This window comes from Amblyomma americanum, chromosome 1 (assembly GCF_052857255.1).
Source record: "Amblyomma americanum isolate KBUSLIRL-KWMA chromosome 1, ASM5285725v1, whole genome shotgun sequence".
NCBI lineage: Eukaryota > Metazoa > Arthropoda > Arachnida > Ixodida > Ixodidae > Amblyomma > Amblyomma americanum.
In genome coordinates this window covers 66,805,754-66,819,897 of record NC_135497.1, presented here as the reverse complement: position 1 = coordinate 66,819,897, position 14,144 = coordinate 66,805,754, and the positions used below count along the sequence as shown (strand labels likewise).

General features: G+C 48.2%; 1 protein-coding gene across 1 annotated transcript in view; it reads right to left on the bottom strand.

The window, feature by feature from the left end:
• Nucleotides 1–14,144, bottom strand: part of LOC144112935 (uncharacterized) — a 95,164-nt gene that overhangs the window by 3,946 nt on the left and 77,074 nt on the right. The window contains exons 4-5 of the mRNA XM_077645772.1: nucleotides 10,213–10,534; nucleotides 3,566–3,739 (exon numbers count right to left, since the gene is read on the bottom strand). Of these exons, the coding sequence (XP_077501898.1) occupies nucleotides 3,566–3,739; nucleotides 10,213–10,534 (496 nt within the window). The remainder of the gene's footprint in view (nucleotides 1–3,565; nucleotides 3,740–10,212; nucleotides 10,535–14,144) is intronic.

Below are 14,144 nucleotides of genomic sequence, written 5' to 3'. Positions count from 1 at the left end.
ATCTTTAAGAATTGTGTGAAATATTTGGTGAAACACCCTGTATATCAGGTTTTTTACATCCAATGAACGCAGTAACGCTAATAAATAATTTAACGCTGTTAAATTATCGGAATGCACAAAATGCTGTTACAAAGCTCGAAACCTATTTCTGCAGCGTTCCGAGCAGTTGCAGATGGTTGCAACGCAGCAGGAGGCCCCATAAGGCCTGGGCACGCCAGAATCGGCACTGCATCTCAACAGCTGGGCTTGCACTTTGCGGTCGACTTTGTCATTGAATAAAGGCCAGTCACAGCGAAAGGCAACAACACCAGTATTTGCCGGTAAACGTGCCGACCAGAACAGCAACGACTGTTTATTCGCCTGAAGCGAGCGGCTCTCGCTTGGTAACATGCCGTCATGTATTCACTCTAACTTTCAAAAGCCGCAACGCTAGCTTAGCGTTCTGCGCATGCTCACTCTGGACCCACTTTTCCGCTAAGCGCGCAATCCCGCTAAGTCCGATATACTATAAAACTCCTTAATCTCTGAGAGTTCCAGACCACTAAAGTTAAAGCAGGACATCGAATTTAAAAAGACGAACGAAACCTCGACTTTTCACAATGACAATCAATCAATCAATCAATCAATCAATCAATCAATCAATCAATCAATCAATCAATCAATCAATCAATCAATCAATCAATCAATCAATCAATCAGTCAGTCAGTCAATCAATAAATAAATAAATAAATCGATCAATTGATCCATCTTTATTTCGCGGGGAAAATAAGGAGGAGGAATTCAAAAGAAAAAGCTCTGATGAACTTGACTGGCTTCTGGGCCCCATATATGTGAAAGGAACAATAGCAGCGCCCCCCCACCCCAGCCAAACCCGCGAGATCTGATGGTAGGTGTGCGTATGATGTGACATCAAAACATCAAGGTCACATGACATATTGTAATCGCTAACGTGGTCAGTGCATCATGTGACCCATTTGACCGTCATCGTTAAAGTATCCTTTCGCCTGTTTTGCGCAGTTTCAGAAAGCCTGAATTACCAGCCAGCCAGCCTGCAGCTGTACCCAAGTAAGTTAAATAAACTACCAGCTGAATCCCCAATGACATTATCTTGAGACGTGCTTTCTCCCACATTCCCATTACACATGCAACTGTCGCTGAAACTCTAGTCATATTACGTCATTGCCCCTTCAAATTTATTGGTTGGTTGATGGTTGATGGGGGTTTAACGTCCCAAAGCGACTCAGGCTATGAGAGACGCTGTAGTGAATGACTCCGGAAATTTCGACTACCTGGGGTTCTTTAACGAGCACTGACATCTCACAGTACACGGGCCTCTAGAATTTCGCCTCTATCGAAATTCGACCGCCGCGGCCGGGATCGAACCCGCATCTTTCAGGTCAGCGGCCGAGCGCCATGACCAGTCAGCCACCGCGGCGGCTTCAATTTTTTTTTTTTTGCGTCCGTCATAGTGAAAGCAGCATAGTTTTGAAATAACTGCAACATTAATTTGCGCGTGTTTTCAACCCGTTTTACTTTGCATTTATTTGTGCGCTTGTAGTCAAAATGTAATTTCCTTTTTTCCTAGTGTTATGACCTGTGTTACATACGCACACCGCTATTTTTTCTGCGCCCATGGCGGCCGATAGAGTATCGGACTGCAGCAATATACTCTCTTTATCATGTCGCGAGGTGCGACACTATTCAGGAATCCTGCTGGAAATTTGATGACGTTAGCTGCAGCTTCCACCTGAGTGCCAAACAATTGCGAGAATGCGTGTATAGCTCAGACCGGGTCTTTCGACACTTTCCTGCAGGTCACGAAGCTGCTGCGTAATTCTAAGGGAAGGCTTCGTACGCCGCCTTGAGTGACCGCATCAAGATGACGTGGCAGCTGGGGAGCACAGCTTTCTATTGAAAGATTGGATTCATGCATACACGCACAGCAGTTGGCGGTACTCGACTAATGACTTTTTGTTTGGTTTGGTTTATGGGGGTTTAACGTCCCAAAGCGATTCAGGCTATGAGGGACACCGTAGTGAAGGGCTCCGGAAATTTCGACCACCTGGGGTTCTTGAACGTGCACTGACATCGTACAGTACTCGGGCCTCTGGAATTTCGCCTCTATCGAAATTCGACCGCCGCGGCCGGGATCGAACCCGCGTCTTTCGGGCCAGCGGCCGAGCGCCATGACCATTAAGCGCAGAACTTTTGTCCAAATAACTTTTCCCGCAAGAAAAAAAAAGTGATTCTCGATTTGCGTAGTTAGGCCAAATGCGAATTATAAGTGCGCTAGCTGTTCGGTTTTCACTTCGGCTCCAATGTTCAGATCCAGAGTTCACGGATTGCCTCACCCTCCCCCTCACCCGGTGGGCAGGTGGGGCATCGTGCCACAAAACAGGCTTCAGACAAACAGACAAACACACAGCGGATAAATGCGGGGAATGGCCACTGTAAGTACTAGCGCGCTAAAAATGAACAGCTGCACTACACAATTGTGTTCAACCGTTTTTCAACTCTATCGCACTCTTTTCCAAATACGACAAAAATTATTTTGGGACTAAGAAAATTTTTAAGAAAAAAGGGCCCCTGCCTGTGCCCTTTTCCATAGGACATAGATTATATTGGGACTAGAAAAGGAAAAAAGAAAAAATGTGTCCCAGGCCGCCCCACTAATAACGGGCTTATTTTCCATACGACAAAGAATTATTGTGGGATTGTAAAAAAGGATGAAAAATAAAATGTCCCTGCCTGTGTCAGTCAGAACGCAGTAATCTCTGTACTAAAAAACATCACCTAGCATAACTTGATTACTCCTAATCCATGCTGGTGCCTCTCGTAGTGGCCGCTTTTGTCTCTATATATGTTAAACTTCAGTGCAAGTTTGAGGCCATGAAGTAAAAGCTATCATAGGTGCCCCTGCTCACGAGAGAAGTTGCTGCATCGCTATGCAAGACGGTCGAGCCAGGAAACACCTCACTTTTCGAGCAAAGCACTTTTCGCAGTCGCCAGGACAGCCGTGTCACACTCATAGCTGCGTGAAATCACGACATGTATTTCGTTCAAGGTTTCCCAGTGAGCAAAAAAAAAAAAAAGAAACACGAAAAAACTGAAACAAAGTCAGAGGGACAAATTTGAACTGCTTAGATCCTAATGCCACTTTGTGGCGTCCGGTGTCGGTTCTGTCGAGGAGCGAATGGGTGTTTTTGATAAAAGGAATGAGGTCGTGGCTCCACTCAAAATAGAAAGATAAACCACACCGTGAGGGAAGGAATGGAAGATTTGAAGAGGGGAATGGGGGAGAGAGAAGAAAAACACCTGTTTTTGTCGGAGGTATAAAACAAATTACGCTTATCATCATGTTTCCAGTGCCACTGATTGATTCCCCCGTGCGTTTTAGGTTAGAAACAACGCACGTGTATCAGCTCCTTCCGACAGGGCCCACACGGACCAGAAATTTAACCGCACACTTCATTGGCAGCGCATCGAACACAGGTTCCGAAACGACATCGTGACTCTCGCCATTCGGGTTTGGGGCGCGCAGCGCTCTCCCCTACGTCGGGCGTACCTCCACATTGCGGGACACGTCGCAGGCGTCCGGGTTGGCGCGCAGGTAGTCGTCCACGCTGGCATCGAGCTCGATCACACGCGGGTCGCTGTTGAGCTGCGCCGGGATCTGGAGTGCACGCCGCACCTGGGCTTTCATGTCGCTCACGGTGTTCTGCACGGACCGGAAGCCGAGCTGCGAGGGGAGAGAGGCGTTACTCTCATCTGCGTCCCGATTGGCGTCCGGACTGAGTCCGCCAACGAGGAACTGCGACATGAATGGTGCGAACACGAGCCGGCGACAAAGACGCAATATATTAGAAAAAAAAGGGCGGGGGACACAACGTCCCGGATGTTGCAAATGATTTTTGATGCATGATATACATTGCACGATTAGACATGACCCTGTCTCGTGTCCGCTCATTGTGCTCGTGCGCCCACTCAGGTGCACAGGTGGACGCATATATACACTATACCCCTCCTGTGCCCGCGCTCTGCGCTTGTGCACCTGGGCGGACGCAGAACGTCATGAAACGGCCCAACTTTCCACTTACAGCTAGCACTGTGATACTTGGGTTTCAGTGGAAGCCCACATGGCCGATGCTGGTTTAAGACCACCTATATAACAGAGCAGCGCCCATGTATATCCGTGAGCAAAAGTAGAGAGACCACGCGAATTGCGGTGATTGCGATTTTTCTGCGTATGCAAAGGCATCCCTGGCAGAAGTGTGGGGGCAGACAGGCTAACATGTTTGGTCGGGCGCCCTATGCATATCTTGAAAACAGGCGCTGCATGGTCAGAAAGCGCTGGTACGCAGTTCTGAAAGTTCGTGTGGTCTCTCCACTTTTGCGCTACATCTGGGAGTAAAAACAGTGTATACCACGCGCTGCTGCGTCGCTCGCTGCTCTTGGAACGCCTTTCGGCTCTGCCACGAAGCGGTACGGATCAAAATGGATAATCTGCGACGTGGTCAAATCGTCGCCTGTCTCGGCGGGAGGTTCTGGCGGAAAGTGGCGCGGAATGAAGTCTATTCTAAGCTGCGATGCTATGCAACACTTTTGCTCTCGGTAGTACTTACAAGCGCAGATCGCAGCCCCGAATATTGCATGGGCCTCTAAGGAAGCTCCGTTAAGGATGCGCTAGGAGAAGGTACCTAATGCATAAAGGAAAACCACTTCGTGTAGTAGGGGAGTTCAGGCGTAGCAAGTTTCAGCCGTCTACCAATTGGCCTAGCAGTCTATACTCCGTCCCACAATCTGTTTGCTGTGGAGTGGAAACAACGACTTCGAGGTCATGGCTGCGATACCTGTACGGTTGGCTAGAGATAGCGTAGGAACAAGTGGATCGCCTTCGTTCGGTAAATAAAATGAAGTTTGGCGCAAGCAAGTACTTTAATCATTGCCTGCTGACTCATTAGTGCTCGCCATTGAAGCGCATTCGTACCCATCGATTGTAAAACTTCGAGACAAGGGTCCCGTTACAGGGGCCCCGGAATAAATAGCCCCATCCCTGGTATCTACACTTCATGACAAAAAAGAAATAAAAATATTAGGCAACTGTACCGCTGCGAAAACGGAGAAAGAGCGCAATGCAAAGTACTAACTGCTTCCTAGAAAAAACTGCCGCGGTGGCTCAGTGGTTAGGGCGCTCGGCTACTGATCTGGAGTACCCAGGTTCGAACCCGACCGCGGCGGCCGCGTTTCGATGGAGGCGAAACGCAAAGGCGCCCGTGTGCTGTGCGATGTCGGTGCACGTTAAAGATCCCCAGGTGGTCGAAATTATTCGGGAGCCCTCCACTACGGCACCTCATTCTTCCTTTCTTCTTTCACTCCCTCCTTTATCCCTTCCCTTACGGCGCGGTTCAGGTGTCCGCCGAGATGTGAGACAGATACTGCGCCATTTCCTTTCCCCAACAGCCAATGTTCACTTTCATTTCCTAGAACCGTTCTGACGTACACGGTTGCTGAGAACAGGATTTTGTCGCTCACAAAGCTCTAGTGGGCTCCACTGAATCAAACAGCTTACACATTTTACTTGAAACGCAATGGAACTAGGCTCGCGAGGTTCCGAACCGGTCCACGCTTTGGTTGTCGGCGTTTAGGATCGTGAATTTCACAACAAATGGCGCGCGGGGTGCTCTGCGCCTGCGCTTCTTCAGTCGCAGGCGCTGCGCCGCGTCTAAGCGACTGGACAGCAGGTGGTCGAATCTGCGCCTAGCGCGGCGTCGCCAACCTGGCATGTCCGACTCCAACCGACGCGCTCCCGGACGCTATAGAACATCGGAGTATAAACGCACCTTCACAGCGGCAAGGTGGCAGGTCGGACTGCCCCGCCTTTCTTTCGTACATAAGTATCTTGCAGGCTACAGAGCGCCTTCTCCTGGCATACGTTACGATATCGTACAGTCTCCCGTTTTTTGAACGTAATCGCGTTCGTTCTGGCCAAAACGGACCAATAAATTTTTCCAGGCGTGACAGTCGCTTAGTATGACATCAAAATTACGGTGCACGATAGACGAACCCTTCGCCTACTAACCTAATGTAGTCCTTCCAGCCTTTTGCGAAAATGAACCGCATCAGAGCAGTTCAGTTCGGGTAGGTTAAGCCTGAAGCGATCACCGTTAAGCCGCATCAGCTTGTATATCAAGAAGCCATTTCGAGCAAACAAGACGTTGACTACAGTTGCCAAAGTTACCAAAGGAAATTTAACCCGTAATGTATTTTCCAAGCTGAACTCTATAACCCGCAGTGCGTTATTAGCTAGCGCTTTGAATTAACTAACACTAAATGGTTAACGTTTTAACTACTGCTACGCTCCTTAATTACTGAGAGGCGTGTACCACACCGCAAGCAATATCCATGTCGGTTTTTGGAATTTCGAAAACGCGGTTACCCTCGATTCTGTGACCCAACAAATTTGGGCTATTACGACGAGTTTCGTGCACTGTAGAGGTTGCTTTGCCTGCAAGCTTCGCGAAAGCGCATGCATTTTGGCGCGATGTAGCCAAAATTTGTTGAGCCGCAACGCCGAGGGTAACCATGTTTTCAAAATTCTAAAAACTGATATAGATATTACTTAAGGTGGGCTACGTGCTCTCAATATCTAAGGAGTCTAACAGCAAAAGTTACGAAGTTAACTATTCAATATTAGTTAAGCAGCCTGCAGATAGCACGTCTCAGCTGTATTCAGGTGTACTCCACCGCTGACAATGCTATGTCGAAAAAATCGCTCTTCTAACTCAAAAAGCCTATTTTTAAAAAATTATGGAAAGTTTAAGATGAAGCACACTGTATATTGCCTTATAGATCTACGATGAGCGACAGCTCTCGCTGGAATTTAACATTAAGCTAAACCAGAGCTTAACATGGCCAACATTTTGTTCTTCACTTCCTCATTAACTAGAATTTACTTAAAATACACCTTGCTTTTTTTTTTAGTCTCATTGCTGCCCTTCTCAATTTCATTACGTTTGCACGCTTTCAGTGAGTGTGATGTGAGGGCATGTTAAATTAACCCAGGCGGTCGCAATTAATCTGGAACCCATCATTACCTCTACTCTTTCTCTCTGCCTTTTTCCACCCCTTCCTTCACCTATTCGCTCACGGCGTAATTCCGGTGCCCACCGTGAGTGAGACAGTTACTGCAACTTTAATTCCCTCATTACAACCCCGCCACCTCAACAAAACAAAGAAATAAAGGCGCCTCATATTGGCGTGCCGGGCATTTAGTGGCTATCTCCGTATTTTCCAGCTAGCCAGAGAGACAGCACATATTGATTTGCGTGTCACTTGGGCTCCCTGGCCATGCTCCCTGTTCGGGGACAGAATATAAATGTAACCGCATGCGCTTCAATCGCACACGACTCATGACCGCTAGCTCATGTCGTGTATTTGCTGACATTCATATTTTCCAGCTCGCGGAAAAAAAAAAGAACTAATCTTGATTTGCATGTCATTTAGGCTTTCTTTCCAAGTTCCCGATTTAGCAAAGGTGTTCACTGCGAGCGCTTACTTGCCAAAATAAATTTCAGTGTTCCCCATGGGCTCTTTAAAGTGGCCATTAAAACTGGCGCGCAGCAGAGTCATTCGTCGTTCCCGCCTCGCCACGCAAGTGCCTGCCGGTACTTAGATTGGGATAGCTCTCGACAGATGACGCTAGTGAACAGGATGTGGGGAAAATGTAGTGGCAAGCGTTTTTTATCGCGTAGGCACCCTCCCTCCTCCATTCAAGGTGAACTCCCGAACTCGCCGGCGCGCGGCACGCCAGAAATTTCAGAAACTGTGTGTGTTTTTTAAAAAAAAAAAGATGTGACAGTGCATAGAAACGATTCACCTGCAGAAAATTTCTTCCACGGCTTACACGCAGAATAGCTTCACAACCATGTAGATTATTAATTTAGTCGAGGGTTTGACGGCATACAGTCTGGTCAGGAATCATGGTGATGCAGATTGCTGGTCACTGGCCAAAGTCAAAAGATGAAAAGACGTTTCGGGAGCACTACGGCTCCCTTGTTCACTATCTTCGTCTTTTCATCTTTTGACTTTGGCCAGTGACCTGCAGTCTGCATCAAGATTATTAATGGCTTGTGAACTCCATGTCACAGTACAATAAACGCGATTGACATTTGCATTTGGCCATTGCTTGGTTCACGCCCGCACGTTATTGTAAGAACTCTAATGGTGCCTGTTGCTATGTTACCTCACCTTCGCAAACATGGCCCAGTGATTTCCATTTGCGAAGCTTTCGCTAGTTGCGTTTTCATGCAAAATAATAACATCAAATGTCATGCGTATATATATATATATATAAACCCTCAAGTGATTCGTTGTGAGAGAACGCACCGCTTTCCCTCCCAGTATTCAGCGACGGAGACTTGCAGAGCTTGGAGACCTCACTCCTCGCGCGTTGAAAACAGGCTGACTGCGCATGTCATCCTCCAAGTTCTGTTATTTCTTGCTTTCTCTGGGGAAACCCGTGGGAGGCTTCCGTGTGGTCGATGCTTCATATTCTTGTTCTATGCGCAGTACGGACAGCCTGTACAAGGGAACATTCGCAGGGCAAACCCCCACGTGTTGTTAGAGTGTTACGGATTCCCCGAACGTGTTTGACCTGCCACAATGACAGCTGCAACTGCTGTCATTGCCGTTGAGCATTCGATCACTCCGTACACTACTGTCGACAACTCTCTCCGCTCTACCATATTCGGAATCTCTTAACAGCAGCCGTACGAGGTATACCCAGTTTCCCTGTCCGCATCTTGCAAGCCTGCCTGAAATTAGAAGACGTAAAGCGTTCACCTAGATACTTTGGTTTTTAAGTGCGAAGCATTTATATGAGCATCCTTTAGCACGTTCCTGATGTCCGGTACGTGTATCCTCGGCAGAATACAATGTTTTCAGGTGGGCATTAAGAGTGATGAAGAACCTAGAATGCAGTGATATCCAGGCAGCTTGGGAGAAGATTACGTGGACGAAGAACACAGCTTCGATAGAAAACATTCACAGTTTACTTTAATGAGACCTTACACTGTTAAAAATGTTCTCATATAAGACCTGTTTCAGCATTAGGACGACACAGCCCAATTCTTGGTCAATGTCTCACAGTGGGTACGCGGCACTCCCCAACTGGGAACAACAGCAATACATGGGTTGGTACGGGAGCTCCATTTTCGATACACATATTCGTCGTTTTATATGCTTAGAAAGCTTGTACTTTTCTCGCTAATGCCAATTGCACAGTTTCGCTTACGGGAACTCCATATATACTCAGTATTTAATTGTGATGCCAAAGAGATAGGCAGTTTTTGATGATGATGATGATGATGATGAATTTTTATGGCGCAAGGCCAGCTTTGGCCAAAGAGCGCCATGGAAAAAGGTAGTTTTTCGTTGAGCAAGGTGGGGTCAGAGACCCATTTCCCAAGCATTTGACCCCAAAGAAACCGAGCACCAGGCAGGGGAAAGCTTGTACCCATCGTATTACCGGTGGGTACCTGGCGGCATTGGGGTTCGAACCCCGCACCTCCCGCATGCGAGGCGGATGCTCAAACCACTAGACCACCGCTGCGGTTGACAGGCAGTTTTTACTATCGCGTATACGCAGCCAGAAGTACGCGCCTGGATCACGAGAAAAAAAAAAAACATGGCGCATGGACACCACAAGCCTTTCTCATTCCTTCACTGAGAACTAAATCACGGCAGCCTTCCTGTGCCACAAAAGGCACTGAGAAAAAAAGGCCTTCACGAAGAAGCACCATTCAGACTTTCGGTGCCGGCTGCCGTAGAGTTCCCGCCCATATGATGAATTGCTGCCTTCGTAAGATACCCCGAAGTCGTCGCTGTGAACTTTCATTCATTTGCGTGAAGTACACTAACCAGTAGTAACGATACGACCATCAATGTTTTGATCTCACTAATTATAAATTAAGGCTTGAGTGCAAGTACAAGATATTTAATATGCGCTTAGGATTTGACGGTAACCAGGGTACTAATTAAATACGTTGTTGGTCCAGATTGGAACCCTCACATCCTGCGGAGGTATACAGTCGTGCACAAGAATGAGCCCCTAGCAGTAATTAGGGGCCACAAAACGCAGAGCCGCGTGATTTTTTCCCCTCTTCCGTTACGAAAGGACGCTGGTGGCCCTCACCCACACGGACGTGTACTGACCACGACGACGGAGAAGAGCAGCTTGCTCTTGAGCTCGTCGGCATCCCGCAGCTGGGGGATGGCGTCCAGCGCGTCCAGCGTGTCCACTCGCGCCTGCGCGTACAGGCTCCCGTAACGCCGCACCAGCGCCGAGGGCCTCTGGTCGCCCTGCGCCGTGCTTTCGAAACGGGAGCTGCGCCCCACCATCCGCTGCGCCTGGCTGGCCAGCCGGTCCTGGAGCTCGCGCTGACGCTGCTGCAGCGCCGAGATGGTCTGGCGAGCCGTGGCAAGCTCCTCGGCCTCCGACGATGGCACATCGGTCCCCACAGCGCTCGAGCTGGAGCTGCGAGCACGAAAGGCATTTCAGTGATTGCTCTTTGCCCGCCACGAGCACACTGCAGGTGCTATCCCTTGGTCACCGCTTCTGTGCGGTGCTGCACTGGACGTCGTCACACGTTGATTGCTTACTTGTCGAAAAAGAAAGTGAATATAATGGCCCGGATTTATTGTTTATGAGAATTACCTACAGCCCTCATTAGGTATTATTGTAGAGGGATTAATTAGCTACATACCATATTATACGCAAAAAGTTATTTGGAACATGTCAGCAAGGCGTCACAACATACCAAAAGAAAAACAATTTACCACTGGTTAGTATCAACGATAACATAGTTTTAAGGGACCGGGAAAAATGTCTGAATTATCTGATGGTCTTGATTAACGAATGCCCCCCCCCCCCCCCGAAAAAAAGAAGAAAATAGAGCTGCCAGAAACCGTTCGCTTGGCATGGTAAGGCAGTAGACGCCTGCTTTTGAGGTGAAAACAGCGCCACAACGACGATTTTTCGCAGTTCCGCCAGGTGATTTGCAGCGAGCACACTAGCCGCGTTTAGATGAAATCGACAGAATGCGACTGTAACTCGTCGCATTTCTTAGCGCACGATGGATAATGCAATGCACCAGCGTTTACATGCAGTGCATTACGTCTGGCGCGATGGCAGAATATCGAAGGCAAAGCAGCGATTCCGGCGCAACCGGTTTCCGTTCATTTCTGCCCTTGCTGCCTGGCTCGTCGACTGCAGTAGTGTCGTACTCCCGATTTTAAATGCAACATTGCGTTTGCACGTCCTACTGCCATCCGCAGCGAATTTCCTTCCCATAGTTCCTAATACGATCCGATCGCTTTTACTTGCACTGCGAAAGTCGACTTACTCGTCTCAATTCGCCCCCGCCTGGCGCTATCATGCGACGCACTTTCCTAGAGCATTACTAACCCCTGTTACATAAATGCCATACGCTAGAAAATGTTTGTAATGTGATGTGATGCGCCAGTGGTCGCATTCATGTGAACACGGCTACTGTCGAGAACGTCAACAGAACTGCTCCAAAATGTTAAGGACCTCCGCGGTCTCCTTCACGGTGCGACGAGGCAGGAGTGGAGCCTCCCCACAAACGACGTCGTCGCGTGCACAAGCTGTGAACAGCGTGTGCCGAGTACGAAATTTAGATGTAGTTTCGGTGCACGCAAAGAATGGAAGAACCACGGGGACAGAAACGAGAGAAACGCGTCGATGCAGGAACGGCCAGCCACCTTCTGATGAGAAAAGGAACAAAAAAAACTGTATTCACTGGCTTGTCGATGTTCGGCCGGGCCACTATTGCCGCTGTCTGAAGCAAAACGCAGAAAAGAGAAACCGAAACTATGCAGCCGCACAATATTTTGGTGATGGGCATCCTCACGAGGGCGAGCCCTCATGAGGGCGTCCTCACCCTCACCTCATGAGGATTTCACTCGGTGAGGTGAGGGTGAGGAAGGATGGGCGGATGAAAATACGTGAGGACGAGGGTGAGGGAGGAAAGACATGGTGAGGTGAGGGCGAAGGAGGGAAAACCTGATGAGGTGACAGTGATGGAGGACAAGATGCACGTGAGGGCGAGGATGGTGGCCCGAACTGCACTCCTGGCTAACGTATTTTGTCCGTGCAGCCCGTTATGAATTCACGTTTTAAAGCGCTAATTCTTAAGGTGAAGGTTCGCGAGAAAGATGTAGTTTCTGTAGCCTGGAGGTGCACGAGGCGAACACGAAACGCGGGGAGCCGCACGCTTTTCCCGTCGCCACGATGTACTACACCGCTGACAATGCTATGCTCAAAAAAGCGCTCTTATAATTCAAAAAGCCTATCTTTAAAAATTGCGCAAAGTCTTGGGTGAAGCACTCTGTATAGTGCGCTAACAAGGGGACATTGGCCGGGCCGTGTTGTTGGCCGCCAGTCCAACGGGAACCGCAGTATTGCAGTCATCATTTTCAGCATCAGCCCCGAGTCTGTCAGATGCCATCAGAGTGTAGTGTAGTAAAACATGTAAAAAATATACCTAGTAAGGCTGATGAATTCCCAAGTTCTAAGCCTTATTTCCCGGAACGAAGTCCGATTTCAGCTCTGTGAGGTTTCAAATAACTGGCTGCAACACACAAAAAAAATATGCTTCTACGAAATTCCACTGTTAAATCAAAGCCTGTTGGCTGCATTGGTTTAGAATTTTTTCATTCACACTGCGAATAGTTCAGTACAGTCGTACCTTCTCTATATATTTTCTATTTTCGCAAGAATTGCAGTATAGGAAAGCTGTGCCGCAATGTGGTGGCCAAAGCCAAGCACTGTAGTCTTACCATGGAAATAAAGCAGCAGCATAACCACCTTTGTTTGAATCATCGCTCGCTCCACCTTGCATTGTACGAGGTGCTTAAAAAAGGCCGCCACCGTCTGGAAGACGTTGAAGTAACGAGCGTTAGCAGTTTGGTTTACTAAATGAACAAAGCGGAGAACGCGCCGCTCGTCTCGAGAAACGGAATGTAATACCCTTTGAAACGGGGTGGATTGCCACCATGCTCGGATGGATGGATGGATGGATGGATGGATGGATGGATGGATGGATGGATGGATGGATGGATGGATGGATGGATGGATGGATGGATGGACGGATGGACGGACGGACGGACGGACGGACGGACGGACGGATGGATGGATGGATGGATGGATGGATGGATGGATGGATGGATGGATGGATGGATGGATGGATGGATAAGGCCGAACCCTTTAAATCGGGCGGTGGTTCAAGCCACCTAGCCATGACTTGTGAAATTTTACTCTTGTCTTCATTTTAGCCACCAATCAGATAACCTTCGCTTGGTTACTTCTACCCGCTTAAAATCTAATTTCCCTTCACTATCCTTAAACCTCAATACCTTGGATAAATCAGCCCCGCTGCTTTCCACTGTAGGGTGAAGCCCTTTACAGAAAAGTATCAAGTGTTCAGCCGTTTCCTCCTCTCCGCACGCAACGCACAACGTGTCTATCTCGTGGTACCTGACTCTATATGTCTTAGTACGCAAAACTCCCGTCCTGGCCTCAAACAACAAAGAGCTTCCCCTACAATTATCATAGATATTTTCTTTGGCAATTTCCTGCTTAATGATCCTCTATGTTCCCAGTCCGATTTCGTCGGCATCCCTGTTTTCCACAGAGCTCTCTCTGCTTCTTTAACCTTTTTCTTAACTGATAATTGCTGATTTGCCCCTTACTGCTGTCCAGATATTTGCTTGTCAATTTTCTAGTTCGCTTTCTCCCTTTCGGGGGGAGGGGGGGGGGTAAAGGGATGAGAGGGCACAACAAATTTTAATGGCTGCCATCTTAGATTCGAGCAAAAAAATCACGGGCGGTTTAGCTTGCGGTTAACCCCGAATTATTGCGCGCTAGCACCATTAGCCCTGATTTTGCATGGTTTATCTTCCCTTTCTATGCTTTAGCTTGACATGAACTGGCTTACTTTTGCTGATGTATCATATGGTGTAAGCTTGCATGATACTGCATCATTTTAGACTTGTAATGCGGTAGAATTGGCCATTCTAGACATTCACAGATCACTGGGAGTCCTGATTCCGCTCCTGGTGCAGAG